The 23,549-nt window shown below is 37.6% G+C and overlaps 1 protein-coding gene across 2 annotated transcripts in view; it reads left to right on the top strand.

Annotated features, from left to right (window-relative positions):
* The window catches only part of prkx (protein kinase X-linked), an 87,963-nt gene that overhangs the window by 50,697 nt on the left and 13,717 nt on the right, over window positions 1–23,549 (top strand). The window contains exons 1-6 of one of the 2 annotated variants that reach the window (XM_025062311.1): window positions 11,734–11,931; window positions 12,202–12,317; window positions 12,500–12,679; window positions 17,237–17,405; window positions 20,055–20,318; window positions 22,929–23,048. In XM_025062311.1, coding sequence (XP_024918079.1) covers window positions 11,882–11,931; window positions 12,202–12,317; window positions 12,500–12,679; window positions 17,237–17,405; window positions 20,055–20,318; window positions 22,929–23,048 — 899 coding nt within the window. In that variant the 5' untranslated portion in view covers window positions 11,734–11,881. Of the gene's footprint in view, window positions 1–11,733; window positions 11,932–12,201; window positions 12,318–12,499; window positions 12,680–17,236; window positions 17,406–20,054; window positions 20,319–22,928; window positions 23,049–23,549 lie in introns of those variants that run through there. The other variant, XM_025062312.1, reaches the window with a different exon arrangement.

The following is a 23,549-nucleotide window of genomic DNA, read 5'->3' as shown; positions in this document are numbered from 1 at the left end:
CACTGTTAGTGTGAGTTAAGTGGTTATTATATTTAACTTCAGTGTATATGAGCTTGCATGCTCAATATGTTAAGCCAGCTACGGAGTCATTAACCTTTAGTATGCAGCCAATTTAATGTTGTTTGCTTGTGTGTCTGAAATTGTTGCGGAGAAGCAAAAGGGGCCGGTTGCCATTTCCTGCTTCGCTGGTTTTGCTCGCTGACATTAATAGATCCCCTAAATTCCACTTACTGGTCCTTTAATCCAGAGCAGTTTTCTTTCATCGTCAAAGTAATTGAGCCTTAAGTTTTACAGTATGTGGTGCAGTCGCAATGCCTGCTCAGCAATAATGCAGACAACTTACAAAAGAACCTGGTGGATTTTACCCTGTAAACTCAGACCCAGTTCAAGAAACAGCTGAGTTAATCATCATCAGTGGATTGTGACAGCTTACTTTGTCAGGCCATGCTGCAGCAGATTGACTGACTTACCTTGAGTTCTGCATAAAAGACCTTTTTTAAAAAATTGTCAGTTCACTCTAATGCTCCACTTGTGTCTCCTCTTAGGGTTTTTCAGCCACTCAGGAGGAAAGTATGCCACAAAAATTATATCTGAGTCATCAATGGGAACACACGTCTCCTGCCGGTGTTGGAGATCCAGAGAACCAGAGTTGTTAGAAGCCCTATGGCCATCATACATCTATGCGTTCTTAGAGGAATAGATATAGAGGCAGGTTGAGTGGGCAGTTATAGCTACGGCGGCTCCATCGTCAAATCACACTCCGACCTACGTCTGATTAGGTCTTCAGAGAAAATGTTCACCATTTCACCTTACTGCCTTTCCAAATTGCTCACTCACCTGCATCCAAGTCCATACAGGAATTTGCATTTTTAAATTACACAAAAAAAGCTGGCTGCTGCTTTATTTGCTGCCTGGCACTTAAAGGAAACTCAATTTTAAGTTAAAAAAAAATTCCAGTTAAATCTGTCGTTTGGTCATTCACATTCAATCATGGTCGACAAAAAGGATGTTGGCATTATAAAAAAAAAAGTAATCTTCTTATTTAACAAAGTCAACTAAAATGTCATGCTTGAAATACAGTAGGTAAAAACATCCTACGTAACATTTCTGAAGCGGTTTCTCATTTATCAGATAAATCGGTACACGTATTTGCACTGAAAAAAAACATCAGCAAAAAGTAAAATAACTAGAAATAGGAATCTGCGTACAAATTTAGGGCTTGTATTGAAAATATGAATCATCTTTGCAAAGCACGTAAGCCACAAAATATCCCTTCTTTCTGAGGACATTAGGTTCCACAGGTGGACTGTATGTGTGGACATCCTCACACAGCCTCAAGTCACAAGCCTTGTCCATTATTTCCCACCTGGTGGTCCTTTCTCTGAACAAAAGTACTACAATACTACATTTAGTGAACTATAACACAGAGCATATAAAGTTTGAGCGCGTGTGTTTCAGACAGAAAATAGACCAAATACTTATGGAATGGATAAACTACAAGTGATTCTTTTGTCTTTAATATCTGTTGAACAGGAAAGGTAGTGAAGCTTTATCTTTTTGATGGTACAACAGAATTAATAACAAAAATGTGTTGCTGGCTCTGTAATCTGTCTAGTTTTTAGACAGTTGGTATTCAGCTCATATTTTTTTAACTGTGTATCTGAAAAGATTTTTTTTTTTGACTTTGCTATGCAGATAAATTATCACTCTTCATTTAGTTTGTTAAAACTAATATTTAGGAATTAGAAGACTTTTTCTTCCACATTTTGGCACCTCCTTGGTTGGCCAACACTCTTAGGCTTACAGCGTCTGTCTATATTGTCCGTAGCACTGGCCAGCTCTGAATAAGAGCCCATTTATTCCAAACTTTTTTTGCCTATAGCATTAAAGTAAAGGGGGTTTCAAACGAGATAAGTGGCAGCTAAAAGGGAGCCATTAAGTTGAAGTTGGTTTAAAGACAAATTGGGCCAAAAATCAAGTCAAGCTAATTTATATACCGTAGCACATTCTACAACAGCAGTCAATGAGCCAAATGGCTTTACATCAGCCAGGGTTTAAAGTAGATGCATGACACACAGATAATGAAGCATTGAATAAAGTACTACAAGACTCATAAATTACAAAGGCAATGTACAGTCAGAAAGCATTTGTTATATAGTGAACCTCAGAGACAGAGGCATTTGTTTTACTTCTACTGTTGTGATATGAACTGCTTTTATTTGAAGAAATAATGTTTTGCTGCTGTGAATTAAAGAGTTTAGGTTATGACGCCAAAGCAGTTTTAAAACACTGCAGTATTTGAAACATTTCAGGCTGTGCCTGGAAAGTAAAACTGGGCATCATCAACATAGCAGTGTAAAAGAAATGTTGTTTTTTTTTTTTTTTTTAATCACTAAAACTAAGTGCGTGGCGCTTCGGACCAGAGGCAATGTCTCTGTCATTGGTGTGGAACCCCAGGGTTCACCTCCTGGACAAGATCGAATCCCGGTCAGGTCGGGTGATACCTTCCAGTGAACTCACCACCCGCAGGAAGGTTCAGGGTGCAGTGCAGTATGGTGCAGTGTGATTTGGGTGGTGGTCATGGAGACTGCTGCCCCCGCAACCTGGTAAGGGATAAGCAGATGAAAATGGATGGATGGAAAACTAAGTGCAAGCCTGAAAAGAAGAAGTGGACCCGTCTTCGTACTGTATCTTGTGGGATCCCACATCTACTGAGCGTCCATTAGATGCAGGACCCCACCACATACGGCCTCCTGGGCTTTCTAATCTGGCCCGCCAAAAACTGGTACAAGCATGGACTGATTTAAGTCCTTTTGTTTCTTGCATTACAATGAATTGGTTTAAATTTCATTTAATTCCACTAGATGGCGGCAGACATCAAATGTACCAAATTTTTTTCGAGGCTTTAGGTTAAGTCTTGTACATTTTATGTATATTATTTCACCCAAACATTTTACATCCAATCAATACTGAACAAAAGTGGTTGTCAATTTTGAACCTCGTACTCAGGTGCACTGAGCCGTGAGCAGTCGGCCTCTCCTGTCTTTGACTTTCTAGGTGGTTTTACCGTGATGAGGACGACGACGAAACAGCCATTTACAACAGCCAATAATACAACAATATTTATCTATTAACCCAGTACTACTGCTACTACAACTGTTAACTGCTACTAACCCACCAACCTACTAATCCGATCTACTAAGATCCTATTTTTTCCTGGTGTGCTGCTACTCTTTTTTGTATCGTGATGATTCTATTCCTGTTTTTTTCTTGTTGTACTGCTGCTGTGTCAATCCATCATCCATCCATCCATCCATCAATCAATCAATCATCCATCCATCTGTCCATCTGTCTGTCCATCTATCCATCTATCTTTCTATCTTTCTCTCTATCTTTCCATCTATCTATCTTTTTCATAAAAAGGATGAACTAACTGAGAATGATGGCAGCAGCGACCATTTGGGACAAGAGTGGGGATGTTTCTGTTTGACAGGCATTGAAAAGTGTAAGAACTTTACCAAAGACAGCAGAAAGGCCAGGGCAATAAATGCTAAACTCACTGAGTTGATACCCTTTGATGACTAGCCTTTTTATGTGGTCACGAAAGGAAGACCCAGCCAACTAATAGTGCTTCTGGAACAGGTTGCATACTGCAAAACTGGCACTATTTTTTAGGTGAGTCCTATTGTCTTTCTAAGTAAAAAAAAAAAGCGTTAATTATGAAAAAGTAAGAACATAGATATGCACAAAACTTTCAGAATACAAAACATAGAAGTGGTTTGCTTTTTTTTTCTTCCTCCCTGTTCAACAAATCAAGTCTGAGCTGACTAGAAAACTTTTCCTCTTGAATCTTTCCACTTGTCAGACAGCAGCAGAGTCGATTTTAAAGTAGCTCTTTAAAGTGAAACCAGACAAACATTCCTGACATTTTGTGTTTCTCCCCGCAGCACAGCTGGGGGGCATCAGACAAGAGATTCAGGTCAGACAGTCAGGCAGCCCCTCTCCTCTCCTGGGAAGAGAGTGTAAATGAGTAAATTTTGTTTTAGCACTCGCACCAGTCACTGCAAGTGCTACATCTTACCCGTTGCCAACGCCCACATAAGTTCAGATGCACACACACACACACACAGCAACTGGCCTCTGCTATTTTCCAGGTGACTGAACTCCTATTCACAGTGATGCACTGGTAGCTTAGCGTTAAGGTTTACTCAGCTGCTATCCAACCACTTATCTCGGACTCTCTCTGTGGATTCCAAGTGATGTGACTGTGTTCACTGATCACATTGTAACTTTCGTAGTATTTAGCCAATGAACTGTTCAGTCTGAGATTGAGGTCGTCGACAAAAGGCTTTTGGAACTTGACGAAAATTGGCTTCGATAATTTCTACGATCAAGCTGCATGTAACATTTTGCATGTTCTAACAATTGAAGAGTTTTAGAATCTGTCAGCGATTGCACAAAGTGGAATCTTTTAATGAATGTGTTCAGGTTTTTCTTTCAACAGTTCAGTGACTTTCACCCATTAGAGGCAGATCTAAAAGGTTACTGTTGTTAACAAAAGGGAAAAAAACAAAGCCAACAATGGGTGTTCAGGTTTGTGGCCTGCGGTCACAGGATCAGACTGGGCTTTAGAGTATCACAGGTCTGAATCCTGCCTGACTGTGTTGTATTGAGCAAGAATTAAAATCCCCTCACTGTGGAGATCACCCACTGCTTCCCAGTGATGGATTTTGGATGGATTTTGTTGTTTTCTTTTGATGCCTGTCTTTCAAAATATGTCCTTGACATAACTCAAAATGTGGCACAGTTGATTCATTGTTGCAATCCCATTAAATTAGTGTCAGTAAACACCATTACAGCCGTATAAGTAGTAAATAACGACAGATGAATTGGGTCAATGGTAAAGCACTAAAGATTTGGAAACTGTTTTAAACCTTTGAGTCTTTAACCATTAGGTAAATGTGCACACACAGACACTGGTTACCAAATCCTGAGTCTCCAGCCTATGATTAGAGAGAGGTTTAAGATGTGGGAGATATGTTGTCAGGGACAACAAAGAAAACCACAGGAAGGGCAGCGGGTCTCAACCCAGGGGCCAGCCCTGCTGTCAGCCTGTCTGACAATCCTGGTGGCCAGACTTGAACCCAAATGAGAACATGGGCCTGTTGTCCAGTGGACTCAACCCCTTCAGATGAATTTGAGGGTGGGTTGCTTTGTTAATTGTTGTAATTATCAAAGGCAAGACCTCGCTGTTCTGATCCATAGTTGCAAGGCTGTCTCTAAAAGTTCATTGGTTAAACATGGTGATATACTGTAGCCCTGTGGTCGGGTGTATGCATGTATGAGGTCCAGGGTTCAATTCATTGACATCTCTGACTTTTATCCAAAGATAATTTGTGTGAGTGTTAAGAGGTTTGAGCTTGTAAATAGAGGCTGCAGATTTGGATCCCACTTTGGAGTGTAGGGCCTCCTTAAGAGATTCTTAAAGAAATCACTGATCAGAAAACAAAACTTTGTGTGTACATGTACAATAACGATAACAATAAAGCTGATTCTTCAATTCTCTGTCCGTAGTTTAAATAACAGGACTTTCTGGAAGAAAATCAATCATAAGTCAGTGTCTTCTTTGATGGAAACCATGTGAAGAGTTATTATTCAGCCTTTGGTAATTCACCATGATGTCCACAACATATCTGTTTGTTATTAATATTATTATTTCTCCTCACCATTGGTACATTTACATTCCCTTCTCTGTCTCTGTCTGTGTTCCCACACATCTCATGCCATTATCCAGATAACACTTTAGAATTTAACATGATCCTTGGATGCTGAATAGAGCTGCCGGAACAAAAGCTGTTCTCTTCAGAGTGTTCTCTGATGCCTTTGACCTTTGTGAGTCACTCTCATTTTATCTCTGTAAACCGCAGGCGGACACAATGTGTCTTTCACACCACTCTGGACTCTCCTCACCTTATCAGTTAGAGCACAGAATAATGGGGCAAAACAGCTCTCTGTTTGAGATTGATAAAGGAAGGGAGACAGTTTTTCCCCCATCAAACACTCAGGGCTTATCTGGGATCCTCGTCTAGAGAGGTGTTTGTGATGCAGGGTATACTCTGCAGCACATCCTGCTTTTTGGAAAGAAGGAGAAGGAGGTGCATTTAGCATCATTCAGTCCCAGCTGGAGGACAGGGCTCATATATTAAACATCAGGGGTGTTGCCTAAGTTTTTGGCCTAGTTATGGTGACAGATGGTCAGGCAGTTGCTGTAAGTGAAACAGTGGACACTTTGGAACAGAGCAGCCAAGTGGTGCTTGTGAGGAATACAGAAACTTGGCCTTCAAATGACCACAGAACCATGTGCGGCCTCACGCAAGTCAATACAATGCTGTAATTGGTTGAAGACGTTTCAGTAGTTTGTACTTTTTAAATGGAGTGGCACTGTTGTACACTACACTACACTTCATGTTTTATTACTTTATGTATCTGAATTGAAAGCCAGTCAGCCAATCAGTTAGTTAGTTAGTTAGTTAGTTAGTTAGTTAGTTAGTTAGTTAGTTAGTTAGTTAGAGAAAGAAAATTATTAACCCTTCTCTGACTTTATTAAGAGTTGATTAGTTGCCTTGTTGGTTGAGCAGAGAGTGTTCTCTCAGCAGAGACTGATTGTACTTTGAATCAGTCCTGGAAAAAACACTTGTTCATATTGTAAATAGATGTATTCCTTCCTTTATCTTATTTGATTTACTTTATTTTCATCTGTGTTGAGATCTGATAAGACTCTGGGTTTAACTGGAGTCACTGTATGTCACGGACCAACTGTCCTTATTTTTCTACATCACTTTTAAATGAAAAACAACAATTTCCACTGACAGCAGTTGTTGCTTTTGCTGCTCTTCCTTTTCTATCACCAAAGAAGCTTAGGAAGGCACATGGCCCAAAATTGTTTCCTGGGTGCGAAAAAAAAAACAAAACCTTCTGAACGTCTGAACAGCAGGGAGAGTAAACATTGTTGAACAGGAAAAATAAAACGAAGAAAAAAAAACAGTATTTTCAGACAAAAAGCAGACAGGATGTAAACAACCAGTTAAAATCATTATGTAAAAACCCATGGGATCATTTCAATAATTCTGCACCACTGTGTGGATTTTCAATGATTATAACAATTTAAATTGCCCTCAGAGATCACTTTCCAAAATTTCCATTTAAAATGTAAAGTGTTAAAGAAGACCTCAACTGAAGTACAGATGTGAGGAAATGTCACTCTACTGAGGTTTTTTTGAACCAGCATTGCACAGTGAGACAGTGTTCCAAGGGTCAAGAATATCTCCTTACCATGCAATAAATCTTCTTGACACCAAAGCATCTCTTAAAATATTTAATCAAACCCCAAATCCCCATTTCATGATGTTTTATCACAGATATGGAAACTAATAGCTTAATCACATGCAAATATGAGATCCACACTGCTTAAATTAACCTGGCTGACTGCAAGACTTTTAGATTGGAATACATTAGCTTTACTGTTTAATCTGTGTGTGTAAGCACGCTTGGAATTTAGGTTTGATGCTAAATGACTTTGAATCCGTCTTCAGTTTAAAATTAAAGGTTGATGTTTAATGTCTTAAGAAACAATGTTTACATTTGCAAATCATATATTAAAAAGGGCTGCTGTTTGGATCAGATTGTCATGTATTTAGGATTAGGGCTTAATGACAAAAGCTTTGGTGCTCATATACACCATGTTCACTTTTACGCAGATGATGTGACCCTTACTGGCTTCACTGAGCAATGACCAACAACATGCACTTGCGTTGATCAATTTGTCTAATGCATAAAGGGCAAAGATGAATATCCATAGAATGAAACAAGGGATTCTCAGAGGATTGAAGTAGTATTTGTAGTAATCAAGCCATTAAACAAGTCAACTGTCTTGAATGTTAGGTTAAAAGACAAGGCTCTCAGTATACAGTATTGTTTTGTCTGTGTTATAAGAAATTGCATACATTACTTGCAGGGAAAACCCCAGGAATCATCTTGGAGGAGTTGACGGTAAGGCAAAGGAGAGCAGTGTTGGGGTTTCTTGCTAAAACTCCTGCCTTTTCAAGCAGTTCTTGCATGAAAAGAAAAAGAAACAAGTTCTCCTGCTAACCAGATGGCTCAGCATGATCGTCACTCCACAGAAGTAATTTCTGATTCACCAGGGACCACGTGATACCACTTCAACCAACGCTTGCAGTTGTATCTGGTGACACAGGGTTTCTTTGAGGCTCTACTTCCATTAAAGGAAACAGAGTTTTGCTGCACTTTTCCTCACTGATAATATTACTACAGAAAGTTTGGAGCTCCGTTGTTAATGAGTCAGCACACTGTTGGTGGATTTAAAGCACTTTCTGCCTCAGCAGTCTGTAATTTTACATGGTCTGCCACATCATATCTGAGGAGAAATTGACTTTGCAACTATATAATTACCAGTTGATTAGGAGTCCAGGAGGAGAGAGGACTCTTTGGAAACTGACTCTTTGGAAAGTTCGCCTGTTTAGTGACCCCATATATGGTCCAGTCCTTCACTAATGTCCACTTACTTTTGTCCATGGTGTGTATATCTGTGACATAAAACTCGGGTCACACATGGTAACGTCTCCCCTCTGTGGTTGTGTTGATCTTTAGCCTTCCACTAGCATTAGCTATCACATAACTGCTTTCGCCATCTGCTGGAGTCGGCCATTCCATAATATGACCGTCCAACTGTGTAATTTGCCTTTGCGCCCACACACACCGACAGATTTCATGTCCTAATGTCCCATATCTGCAAAGTTTTCCTCCTGCTTCTAATGTTGCCTCCTGGCCGCTGTTTGAGCTGTGGCGTTATCATCGTGATGATGATGTAAGGGTGGTGTTGGTGCCTAATATTGGAATGGTCTATCACAACTTCCCTCACAATCTGTCCAGCTGTTTTAAATCAGGTGTTTTTTTCCCATTGTACTCTTATTGTCCTTGTTCTTAGACAGAAAAAAGGGAAATAACATAAAATGGGATTTTTTTTTCTACACATTTAAAGGTTTTGATACGGTTCTGGAATTTAAGGTGTTAAGTTGAGGATTAGACATAATAGCGGTCATTTTTTTTTAAGAAATCCACAAATGCCTTATTTTATGTTTTATGAGAAACATTCCTTCACATTTGCATAACTCACTCATGTGGGATGGATCTGGAATGTTAACACAGTATCTCATTTAGGGGACAAAAATGTGGCCTGGTGCGTTTTGAACTTACCAGTTACTTATTTATTATTTGGTGAAATATGTTGGCCATGCTGCTTTTGAATTTTACATGATGATGATCTGTGATTTGATTTGGTGTAGGCAACAAAAAATGTTAGAAAAGTCAATGTTGATTTTAAATGTACTAAGAAATGCCAATTCACTCTTAAAAAGCTCTTTCTGCCATGTGCTCTTCAGCTAAATGCAGCAGATCATTCCATTCAGCGCTCCTCTAACATTGCACTCTGCTCCGGTAAAGAACCAAGGACTACCTATTCACTTGTTGCACTCAAAGAACCCAAGCATATGTATACACGACACTGACTTCTCTTCAAAAAAATTGAACACTCTTTACAAATCCTTTCAGCTGCTGCTTCTTGCTAGGTTCCACTTTGCTCACAGATTCTACTTTTAAATAGCTGCAGCCTACACAGTGAGCTCCATAAAGTTGACAGAATGTAGTGAGCTTTTCACTCTGCCCACTTTTGACTACACATGCAGTGCTGCTTTTCGCCAACTCCACATTGCTGATATCGCTGCTCTGAACACATTTCATCTCTGATAAAATGATGCCTTTAACCTACGCTCATTCAGATCATTCACTCAGTTTCAACAAGATGGAAATCTCCCTCATACAATTCCACCTTTTCTGTGTGCATGATTGACTGACTCAGAGGAATTCTGCCAGGATCAGAGTAAATGATACAAATAAGTTCATCACAGGTTAAAATGCCTCTGTCTACATCAAACCTTTCATTATTCCATTCACACTACACACAGTCTAAAAAAAAGAATCAGGGATGAAAAACCCAGAGTGCTGCATGAATACTAACTAACACATTTGCATTGAATTGCTAAAATGGAAAGAAAACTTTGGCACTGCAAAATAAGCGGATGTGCATTATCAAGGAGTCTGGAATAATATTTTATTTTAAAATTCATACAAATGTATTATGTGTTATGTTATGTATTTTCATATCTGTACGTAATGCATTGTCTTGAAATTTTCTTATGATTTAATGAAGGAGACCCCTAAATTAGTTCCTAGGCAATGCCACGATCAAGGAGATTTATGTTACATTTAGGTCAAATAGGATTACAGTATATGGTGTGTGAAATAAGAGGTAAAGTGAAAGCAGCAGTCAGTTTGGTCTATATTTAGCATGTGTCAGTGGCACGTGTCTTAGGTTTCCTCTTCCATCCTGTTTCAGTTTAAACACTTATCCAAGTACTCTACAGAGAAAATCCTGTATCCTAAAAATATACATAGTAGTACTGTATTGCACCGTATATACACACTTATATACATATGGTTGTTTAGTCATAAACAGTTTTAGAAGACAATATCCTGTCGATCATTTTGAATTAGAAAAATTTCATTGAAAATATAGCATTTTTAACTGACTGGAACACAAAAGCTGCAGGTCTAGTATTAGTACTAGCTAGTCAACCTAGCTTTTGTCACATAAATCAATATTAATAATATATTTCAAAGTCTATCACAAGAAGCACATCTAAACTTGATACGTAAGTGGGGCAACAATAAAGCAACTATGGCATGCAGTAAAATCATAACGTTCATTTTATTTATGAACTCGTTACATGTTAAAAATCAACAATTTTTTTTTCTTACAAGAAAGAAAAGAGCAAGGATATCCCCTAGTTTAAAACATTTTAAAAATTAATTTCATTCATTTTTCAGACATTGCAAGAAGAAGCGTATTGATTGATATATTACATATNNNNTATATATATATATATTCTTTAAAAATAAATGATGCCGATGAAGTTATTTGTGGTGAATCCTGTGTGGCTGACTTTTACCCGTCATGCTTGTCTTTTTGTTGCCAAGCGCTTGCTTACATCTGATAGGTTCGCTTCTTCTGACCCGGTGGATTTCATTGGCTAGATTCTGTCAGCATGCAGTTTCTGATTTGTCAAGTTACATGTATTTAGGCAGCAAGACAGGAAGTACACCGTACAATTATTAAAAATTATTTTAAATGTGTATATTTATTTATATACAGTACATATCTATATATGTATGTGTGTATATATATATATATATATATATATATATATAAGTAGAAACTAGAATGAAACTTGAATGATTTATGTCAAAGCTGAATCGTAATAAATCTCAAATTATGCAGGGTGTTAACAAAGACAAGATGAACAAAAATACCTGGTGACTTAATCATGGCAAAATGAAGTATTGTTTCATCAAAAGGCTGACACTTGTCATAAATTAAACTGACAGCTTCGGTTTTTAAAATGTAAATAGTGCATAAAATAATTTTGGTCCCTTAGAAAGACCATATGCGTCTTTTGTTGAGAATATTTTTGTTATATCATGAGATGGCAACGTTAATTAATTGTTTTCTCTCTAACTTGCCAAATTGGAGTTGAGAGATGTGGAATGTGTAGTCACCGCAGCAAACTTCAACACTAGATGTTTCTAAATCATACTCGTTGTAACTGACTTCAGATATGCTTTTATTTTGAAACGTGAGATGGCCAGTGACACGGTGTGGTTTCCGCTGGGTTGATGTGGACGAAGGCACAGAAGCAGCGGCTATATTTGGGGTGAGGTTCTGTTGTTGTTGTAGTCGCTGGGGAAAATGGGGAAAGTGCGGCAGGTTGAGAAAGAAGAGCGAGAAGAATCTTGGGAGTAAGTTTTCTTATAAGATGAGTTTTCATTGTGGACTAAATACAAATTAATTTTTGTTAAATTTCGTCTGTGCGGCGCTACTTTTCCTATTAGCTGTAGCTAATATCTGCTAACGCTGCTGTACATACCACAGCACCTGTCTGCCTCCAGACTCATTGTCTGTCACCTCGGCCACTTCAGGATCACCATCGGCTGTTCATTATTTATTTTTAGCCCTTCTTTTTTATATTTTTGTTGCCCCTTTCATTGCTTTCCTACTCCTGCTGACAGAGTCGGACAAAGGAGATGGACTTTCGGGTGCTACTGTCCCGGAAATGGTCAGCACAAACTGTGTAGACACCCCCCTGACAGGGCTGAACAGCACTGCAAAAAACCCACACATGTTGGTAAATTAAAAAATAGCAATGTAAAAGATCTTATTATGTCTTAGTATCATGTTTACACTTTCCTTTAAGACATCATACAGCCTAACATGTTTTTTTAAACTTATTTATTAGTTGGTTTCAAAATAATTTACTCAGGAGCATTAACATATCAGTAAAGACTTTGATATTTGCCACATTGTAAGTTGCACTGTCCAGCCCACCCTCCCAAGACATGGCCTCACCTAAAGCAAAGGTGGTCAGTGTCAACAGTGAGACCAACTCGCTAAAAGACTGTAAAAGCAATGGCAGTGGTCCAGGTGGAGAAACGGCACAGAATCACCGGATGTATTCCCTGGACGACCTGGAGACGGTGGCCACAGTAGGTGAGTTTCAACTATGTCATAGATCTACACTGTGTGCAAAAGTATTAGGCAAGTGAGTATTTGGACAGTATCATAATGTTTACGCAGTCCAAGCTTTATAAACTTCTTCTTCTTATTTGATTAGAACATATCAGCTGATGTGTATTTGTGTAATGAAGTACAGCATGGCCTAAGGAGATTAACAACCTATATGAAGGTGTGCATAATTAACAGACAGATTATTTTCCTCAGGGGAAATGGGCCAAAAAAGTCTTTCGATTGCAGGATATTGGGTATATGATCAAAGAACTATCAAATGTTTTGTAAAAAAAGGTCACCAGGGTAGTCTGTTGAGAGAAAAAAATGCAAATGAAGTGTCAACAAATTATGGAAAGTGAAGTCACTAGTTGTGAAGTCACTATGAACTCATTGTCCTCCAGTGCTGGTATACTCCACAACTGTAACCTACCTAGAGTACCCAGAAGTACAGGGTGCCCATAAATAAAACGTCAAGACTTCCTTCCAAGAAATTCCTGAAGATTTTAGAAGTTAAGGTTTTATGAACTGATGTAGAATGACTCTTGATGGACCTGTGACCAGTAATGGGCATTAAGCACCACTTTAATTCACACACCATCCAGGTGTAGGTGAGGTTCTGGTAGGGCCTGGCATCATTTCATATTAACTAGTTGGGCCTTTTTGAGATTTAAAGTCAACTTCCAGAACTGCTGCCAGTAGTTTTTTTAAGCAGTGCTACAGAAATAAGCCTGGATCTTTCAAGTGTTGATCCAAAATGTACTTAAGTAAAAGTAAAATCACCTGTTCCCAAAACTACTCATTTGTTGTCTGGCAGTGTTTCTCTGCTCTGCAGCTGCACAGAGCAGTTTTCTGTAGTTGTCTGTACCTGTGTGAGATTAACTAGTCTCCAGCTGTTGTTTTTCATTGAGTCAGATGCAGGCTATTCATTTAAGTCTATATTAATATGATTAAAGTCTGGGATTAGACTCTTTTTTTTTTATCAAATAATGTTTGAATTGCGGTGCTTGGAACTGACTCCAAATAAATAACAACATATGGAATCGCTGTGCACTGTATGTCTGTGCTTCTATTGTGGTGCTCTGTTGTTGTTGTCATTGTTGTTGTTGTTGTTGTTGTTTCGACAACAACATCAAAAACATTGTACCGGTACTAATAAGTGTACTGTGAAGGTACATTAAGGCATATAGTTTTCATATAGTATGTTAAGAAAAACTGCAATAGAATTCTAAAATATTTAGTATTCCCTGTTGTATATAGCAATACATACTGATAACAAAATACAACATGGTATTAGACATGACAGCAAGCAGGATAGTATTCTGTAGGGGTATTCTCTAAAAAAGGTAAAATAGACGGTGCAAGTAGGACAATGAAGCAGTAGTGTGACGTCTGTCATAGACGGGGACAGCAAAGAATGACATTTCAGTCATTGTGACCTCTCAGTGCTTGTAAGCCCTGTATAAAAATCCAATTTCCCTGAGCCATTTTTCTTGATGAGAGGGATTTGCTGCACTAAACAAATCAGGGTAAAGCTCTTTATTTGCTCACTGTTGTTTAATTTTCATTAAAATCATAAGGCAATTCCACGGTGCCATTAGGTGACATCCTGTGGCCAGTCACGTGAGCCAAAAAGCATCAGTCACAGGCAACAACAAGCTCAATCCAAATGTGTCCTGTTGGTTGACAAATCATTAAATTGCATTATGCTAAAATAAAAAACATTGTGGATATTGAATTGTGTTAAGTTTGCAATTTAAAGGTAGTAAAGTCATAATTTCTAGTAAAAGAAAAAAAAAACATTTTTGTTACAGTTTGGTAAATCAGAAAAAGAAATTTTAATTTTTCAGAAACAAACCATATTGTCCAAAGTAAAAGAGAAACATCTGAGATTTTGTTTAGTGTGATCCTCAGTTCTCCACCACATTGAAATGCTGGTCATCGAGGGCAATAAACTGTGTGGTTTTTATCACATAATGGCTCAGCCTTTTCACTGCTTCTGACAACACCTCTTAAATAAAAACATCAACCAAATCAGTTTCTAGTTCTTAGTAAATCTTCTTTGTGAATTTGTTGGGTTGAAATTAGTAGACAATTTCCTTTGAACCAAAAACGGTATTAAGGCTGACATGTTAAAAACATCCAGACTGGCAAAGGAATATTGGGCTATTTGTGACGTTAGGATATCTGCTCCATGCACGAACAGCTCAGTGTATAAATCTGGATGAATTTATCAGCCAATCTGTCTTTTAAAGGTTATCAACAGATTAAAGTTAACACATTATCAAAATCCATCTATCAATATCTTGTACCGTACAGGTAACATTCATAAGGTTGTATGGTTGCTCCGTACTTTGTATTCAACTTTGCATAAAAACAACTTAATTTCTGTGCATTGTGGCATATAAATTACCCTTGTCACAGTTTTAAGTTATGCTGTTGTAAAAAAAGATATAGTAAGTTAGCAGTACTTTATAGGTTTTCAGCTTGCCACCACCAGCTGTCTTCTTCAAGTAATAAAAGTGAGTCTTGTAAACATAGAGCGAAATTGCTTCAACAGCCTGACTGCTGTTCATCTGTAAGGCATCATGAAGATATTGCATGCCTTTTAAAATGCAGAAGAATAATTTGTGTGCCGACACTTGACAGTAATTGCATTGGGAATCTAGGTCAGAACAATCATGACATGGAATTTTGTGTTGTTTTTTCACATGACAACTGACTGATTAGTTGATACTGTGCTCTTTTGTTTTGTCTGGTTTCTGATAACTACTTTCGTTCAACAACTAGATTGTAAGCAGTGATTTACACCATTAGGAGAATGTCTTCTTGTTTTCCGTCCGTCCATTCATTTGTGTGTGTCTGTGTGTTTATATCTGTGTTTAAACAGGTTCATTCAAGACAGGCCTTGTGCAATGAGTGAGTGCTGTCCCCAGATGAGTCAAATATCTTGTTAGTACAAGCAGTGTGGGTTAGATACTTGGCATTTTCTTTTGCATAGAAACGGTGTCAATGTTTGTGTTTTGGCTTCATATGTGTCATAAATGACATCAAGTGCTGTTACTGACACAGTTGGAAAAATATGTTATTCTATACAGAGAAAAGCTCTACTCACAGAAGCAGCACAAACAAATAATAAATAGTTTGTGCCAGTTTTTACTAGGTTGTAGCTGTCACGTTTCTTTTCTCTTACAGTATATACTCCCCACTTGACTAAGACATATATTAGACGCTTAAAATTCTAGACAGATTATGGTAATTTTCAAGGTGTGTGAATTAAAAATGTTTTAATTAACGTTATCCATTGTGCCCTGCTGTGGTGAAATAATTGCTGAAAAACCTGCTAGTGTGGGAGAATGGCATTTATAAGACGACAAACATCTGGCATTAGTACAATCCAATGCTTTCAGTGTTGCAATAGAGGTGTTGTACAAGGTGCAAAACTAGAGCAGATGCATCAGCCAAACTCTTGTAGTGGATTACAGGCTCCCTTTGTCCAGTAAAAAAATTCTCAGGCTTCCTGTCATGCAGGTCCACATCAAAACCAGAATGTACAAACAAAAGTTGCTGTCTGTGGTAAAGTGCTGATATGTAGTAAAACACCACATTTAGTGAGTAGCATGTTTGAAGCCATTCTAAGTATGTTTGAATCCCCATGTTTCACTTTATCCCAGATTTTGACAATGTTCCCTTGATTTTAAAGTTTGTTGACTGCCATGGTTCTGCCCTAAATTCATAGAGAAAATTTAACAAATGTACCTCTCAGAGATAAATGGATTTCCGGTTTACTGCTGCCCTGCTTTTTGGGTTTGAGTTATTTGAACAAAGGACTGGAAATATTGAAGTCACACAATAACACATTAAATTACTCATGGAGACAGGAGTGGATAAATGGTTCTAGTTTGCATTACCTTAAGTGCAGAGTGTGTTTTCAACCGGATAAAGCTTTTCAGCAGTACAAAACACATTAGGATTTTTTGTTTTACTTTTTTTACAATGAAAAAGGTGAGAAAACACCTTCATAGTTTGAAAAAAAAAATTTTTTCTAGACCTTCCCTCACTGTAAAGTTTGTTGCCACCAGTTGCCACAGAAACCAGACATGAATAAACAGAGGTTTGCTGGGAGTAAAGCAGAAGAACAAGAAGACTGGCATTTCATCAGGATGTTTCACTGGTTTTTGTGAGTCAGACTTGGAGTTGTTGCTTCACATACCGTCTTCTGACAGATATTGTCGTAAACAATACAACAGGTTTAAAAGGTCAAATTTAAAATCTGAAGACCTGAAACTAACACACACCAATGTGACTGTTTTTTCTCTTAAGTGTGATTAAGAAGGAAATGTGTAGAGATATTCATGTAGATTCAATTCATGGATTGTGGTATCACTTCCTACTACTCAGTTCCCACTAATCCTACCACAGTCCGATGAATCTTTCGAAAAGTTGTTTGTCAGAGTCAAGTACCGCTGTGTGTGCTGCGGGTTCCTGTCACTTTGGTTAATGCCCCTGCCTCCTCCCCCTCCTCTTGCCCCTTCCTCCCAGGTACTGGCACTTTTGGTCGAGTCTTTCTGGTCAAGGACAAAAAGACCAAGGCCTTTCATGCCCTGAAGCAGATGAAGATCCCAGATGTGATTCGTCTGAAGCAGGAGCAGCACGTCCACAATGAGAAGGAGGTGCTGACAGAGGTCAGCCACCCGTTCCTCATCCGACTGTGAGTCCACAAGGCAGTGTAACCCAGAAGCACCCTGGGGACTGACACACAGTCCACTGGGTGAATATATATATATAACTATACATAGTTCATGCTGCAGGAGTTTGCTCAGTTCATTACAGCAAGCATAAAATATTGTGTTGAGCTGTCTGCAGCCACTTAAGAATGCAAAGATTGACTCTGATCCCACACTTTCTACCCAAGTTTAAGAGTCCTTTGTATTTACAGGGAGGGTGTTACCACATGTTGCTGCTCTTGGTACTAATGCTGATTGTAATAAGATGTTTATATTCTTTATAATAAATACATTGTAACAATTACAATCCAATACATTTTAATCATAGCAAATTTCAGTAGCTTGGAAGTGTAGGGAGTTGGATGTCTTAATATAATTTTTGAAATAGAGAGGCAAAGAGTTCTCTGTCAGTTACAGCTGATGCCTGTACAGTCTTATTGCATTTGGCAAGAAAGATTTCCCTCAGCTGTCCTTGTGACAGCCAGGGTGTAAAACTCAAATTATGTCACCTGTCAAATCCAAACAAGTTCCAGTTCTCAAATGTTGTAGTATTTGTCAATAAATCAATCACAATTTTATTGTTCAGCACATATTCACAAATCACAGACTGCTTCGTGGAATTTAAAGTGGAAGGGAAAAATGTGCAAATCTATTTTTTTAAATCTTTTACTTTAATAAGCTTGTGTTGAACTATTTATTTTAAATTGATTGAATTATTTACATTTGATAGTTACATGAAGTAAAATAACTTAATCCTAAAATGTTCATACTATCTAAAAGAAATGTGTATTTTATAGAAATAAACTAAATGTTATTTTAAGTCACATTAACAAGCATTAGTTTGCAGTGTAAAACATGCACAGTAGTAGTTTTTAAAGTAGTCAAACCCTATTTGCTTTCAGACAATCAAAGCAAATAGGTAGTGAAAATTTGATCTGTGTCTCCAGCAACAGCCAGTAATATGTTCTTGAAAATAAAGAGCAAATACTTAATGAGTGAGAGCCTGGCATTTTAAGGTCATAAAATAAAAGGATGGGCTTTAATTACTATTTGTGTGTTACTCGGTCCTAAACATGAAAAGTGCCAGAACAAATTCCCAAAGAATTTCAATATGATGCACTGTTGTTTTCAAATGAATGTCTGATTGTGTATAAGAAAATAAAAAAAGGGTACTGTGGATAACAAGTATTGTAGAAGATAGACTAAGAAAAAATACAGACAAAATGGCAGTCAGTAATTGTCTTCGTGGCCAGAAGCCAGCACTTACAGAAACCGCTGGAGCATCCTCCATCTTAATCAGTGACACTGCTCTCTTGTTTTGGTTACGCTGAAGTGCTTTCCTGCTTGAATAGTTGCTTCAAAACACAATGGGATCTGAAGTTGTTGAGACTTTTACCACCTTTCATTTCATTTGGTTTTCTCAACTTGTCCAAGTATTTTGACAACGCAAAGTTTTATTGTACATTGAGCGTACATGAGAAAAAAAAATTCAAGTTAATTCTCCTGGGGATGAACTTTTTCAATCAAACATTATATCAGTTTCTTAGTCCATGGTTCTGTATGTAAAAACAAAAAAAAACACAGTAAATGATGTGCATAGAAGTGTTTCAGAAATATCTATAACTTTCCAATGGATTGCAAGCAAGATTATCTAAAATTTAAGATAAATAGGATTTGCAAGTGTCTACTTACAATCCTGTCTAGGTAAATATTTTGTATGTTAGCAGGTGGATTCAGCATGTTCCAAACCAGAAGCCAGAGAAACTGCTGCAAAATGGGAGTGATGTGGTGATTGATGGGGCTTCTGGTTATGTCATGTGCAGTTTAATTCAGGAGCAGTTGGAGTCAATGGGTAAAGTTGTGAGGAAAACCAAAGAGGAGGGATTTGCTGTAATTCATTATAGCAGTGGAACGGGGGGTTTAGATGGGATTAGCCAGGCCTGGTAATGTTATTGATGTGTAATTGTTAAAGAACCCAGACTGTTAACTTGTGGAGAAGAGAAACAGCAATTATTGTTATAAAGAGCAAAATGTTATTATTGGATAGTGTTGATTTGTATTATTGATGATTACCTCAGTTTTCTCACTTCTTGTTTTAAGGAAATTGAAACTATGTCAGTAAAGGAAGAGGGTGGATAAGTTGGAAGTGGGTTTAATGGTGATGGTGTCATCCACTAAGCACTAAAAGTCGATGTTGTGTTTGTGAAAGATATTGCCAAGGGAAAGGAGATGTGATGAAAAATAAAGGGCTCCAGGTCAGAGCCCTGAGGCACTCCTGTAATGACAGAGGAAGGCTGAGTTGAGAAAGCTTTAAGGGGAATAAACTAAGTATGTCTAACATATGGGATTTGAACTAATGTGATACCAACTGAAGAGAAGTGTCATGTGAGAAATTCTGTCAAAGGCTGCATTTGAAGTCAAGAAAGACTGGGTTGGTGAGTAAACCAGTATCAACTATCAAATGTGTTATGTGAATGTATTTAGTCAGTATTTATGCACTGGAAAAATGACACTGCATTAGAGTTCCCAAAACCATCAACAAGACACAAGTGCCTTTCATTAGAGCTGAAAGGNTATATATATATATACTTACTAATTTTTTACTAATTGTTTGTCTTGTCTGTTGTGGTCAGGTTCTGGACTCACCATGATGAGCGCTTCCTCTACATGCTGATGGACTACGTTCCAGGCGGGGAACTGTTCAGCTACTTACGCAGCCGTGGGCGTTTCAGCAATAACACAGGCCTCTTCTATTCTTCTGAGATTGTATGCGCCATCGAGTACCTGCACTCCAAAGAAATTGTTTACCGTGACCTAAAGCCAGAGAACATTCTACTGGACAGTGAAGGACACATCCGTCTGACTGATTTTGGTTTTGCCAAAAAGCTCTCAGACAGGTGACATAATTAATATTAAAGTTATAACTTGATTAACATTGTTTTGCACTTTGGAAACAACAACTACTGTATATATTTAAGTACATGGCTATTTCTTTGTAGGACCTGTTAAGGTCAATAAGAGCTGGTGTGTCCCTCAGGGATCCCTTGCTTTCGTGTTTGTCACATCCATCGCAGTTCAGACTTCATGGTTCAGTGCATGCAGTCACACAAATACATTTGAGGGGAAAATACACTTGGTAAAGGCAAAACCTGCACTCCAATCCAGGGGACTAATGAAGTGTTTACCTGCTGTCATTGAAACATATGAAAGTAAAAAAAAAAGGAAACCTTAAAACACACGATTCACACAATTATCTCATGCTGAGAGAATTGGGAGTTTACAGGATGGAGGTGCAGAATCTGAATCAGAGGGATTGCTTACTGCTTAGGTTGAGCAGTTTTGAAAGTTTGCTGCAAAGGAAAAAAATCATAATTTGTCAATATTTAATATATAAATTGTTGGCTTACATAGTTGATGTAGCAGTGTTTTGACAACCTCATTTTTTTCATTATCCCTGAAATGCCCTTCTTGTCTTCAAATAATTTAAGGCATCCTTTAGACTCTTAGAAAGTCAGAGCTTCAAGGCCAGTGACGGATGAACCTTCTTTGACTGATGTCATTGGGTCTGTATTAGATTCAAAGCCAGCGAGGCTTTTGGGTGACCATGGTGGAATGTATAATGTAGTTTTCTACCTCCTCTGCAGCATCATTACATACAGCAGTGTTTCTCATAAGCATTGTGCCCAATGCTGCACTGACCCTGGCTGACATGTAAACATAATAGAGTAAGATTACATTTTCACCCCAGTCCGCAAGAGTAAACCAGATGCCTCTCTGATGTGCAAGTGACCCACTTGTGTAAATGGAGGGCAGCACAATTGCATGGGATGGGAAGAGTGCTACCTCATTGCTACCAGCTCCCTTGTGTTTTCATGTACAGTGTGATGGAGTGCGGACATGGCCTAGAGTAGAGCCTTCCTGACGCTGCCACAGTGTCCCCTGCTGGCGAACACGGGAATCTAATTTATATTGTCATACTTTGAAGATAGAGTCCCCAATGTTTGTGTGTGTGTGTGTGTGTATATATATATATATATATATATACATATACATATATATATATATATACATATACATATATATATATATACATATATATACATATATATACTTATATATATATATATATATATATAAGTATATATATGTATATATATGTATATATATATATATATGTATATGTATATATATATATATATATATATACATATACATATATATATATATACATATATATACATATATATACTTATATATATATATATATATATATACATATACATATATATATATATATACATATACATATATATATATATACATATATATACATATATATACTTATATATATATATATATATATATACATATACATATATATATATATATACATATATATACATATATATACTTATATATATATATATATATATACTCTTGGTCTTTTGAAACAAATTATTATTATATCTAAAAACTTATATTTTAGATACCAGGTTGAATTTAATTTAAGGCTTAATTAGATATCTGGTTTGGAGACCATTTGTAGTATAGTAGTGTGTCTGAAAATATCCTTTTGTCCACCACTTATTGAGGTCTGCGCCACATCGTCCTTTAATTTTTTTAACATCGGTGGTCATCAACGCTGCCTCTTCCAAAACCCAACTTTTTTTTTTCTTCTCGAATGCCAACAGTCTTCTTATCTACCTCCAGGCCCAACATAATATCCATACAAATTCCTGTCGTTATGGCAACAGACTGAACGAGGTCATTACCCAGGTGATATCAGCGATGGGCCGTGAAAGGCTGAAGCCGACCTGAAGTGTTCTCCACCAGAGGACAAGTGTGTTTGAGAGCGAACAATTGGCCTCAATCAGCTGCTCTCCCTCCCTCTCTCTCTCAGACAGACACACAAAATCCCTCTTATGTGCTTTTAACTGACTGTCAAAGATTTGTAACTGCTCTGTTCCTACACAGCAGGTCCCGTATCCTTATTGTACTGTAACAGATGACACAGTCAGGTGGAATAGCACAGGCAGATTTTACCTATAAGTGTCATTTTCTCCTGCTCTCACGCACACAATATAATAATGTGCAATTGTATGCAGAATGAGACTAAATCAGTCTTCATCACCTTCTTAAACAGTCAACACACTAAAAAAGAAGTCACAGACAGAAGGATGCTGAAAAAAGAAGTGAAAATCAGATAAAATGTAAGTCTAGTTAAAGAAGTCAAAGTGATGTTGTTAATAGTAAATATTAACAAATATTTTTATATTAATTTACATGATAAACTATCATTTTATTGTTACATATGGATTACAAAATTAAAAGAAACTTCTGGGAAAAGATTGAAACGGAAAGCCACCCTTAATTCCCCAAAGGGAACTCCAGAGGGATTAATAAAGTTCTATCTATCTATTTAACTGTGGAGTGTTTTCTCCTTTTTAATATATATATATATATATATATAACTGTCTTTTGAATACTGTGTGTCTCTGACTGTTCAGGACCTGGACACTGTGTGGCACTCCTGAGTACCTTGCCCCTGAGGTCATCCAAAGCAAAGGTCACGGCCGGGCGGTGGATTGGTGGGCTTTGGGCATTCTCATCTTTGAAATGCTGGCTGGGTGAGTCAATGCTGACGTATTGTGTAACAGTTGTAACGCTCCCCTGCTACTGTCTTAAACACCAGGGGTCGCCTTCTCTCCACAAGTGCAACAGATGTGAAATTGCCTATAATATTGCTAATTGTACTTTTACTAATATAATAGGTATATGGACTATCAAAGTGTTTTAATTGTATTTTTATGGGCAAACTCAATTTACTTTGTTTTTTAAAACAACTGTTTTGTTTTTACTTAACTGATAATAAACTAGTGACATCCTAACACGTTCCTCACCTAGCAGTTTACCTTGTAGCATCAACGCCTCTCAGGGTTTAGTATAAAAGGAGCATCAAACAAAGGCTCTGTATGTGCAGCAGGAGCCAATATCAACCATCACATTTCTGCAATCCCATTATCTGTTTACCTGTAACTGTATTATAGTTTTTATAGTATTCTAGCATTTTATTTGTATATAAATACAATGAAAAATAATGTAAACCAAGTACACACCTACGGTCAGTT

This window comes from Cynoglossus semilaevis, chromosome 14 (genome assembly GCF_000523025.1).
Source record: "Cynoglossus semilaevis isolate Cse_v1.0 chromosome 14, Cse_v1.0, whole genome shotgun sequence".
Classification (NCBI taxonomy): domain Eukaryota; kingdom Metazoa; phylum Chordata; class Actinopteri; order Pleuronectiformes; family Cynoglossidae; genus Cynoglossus; species Cynoglossus semilaevis.
Note: the sequence above shows the minus strand (reverse complement) of the source record. Positions and strands in the feature narration are given on the sequence as shown.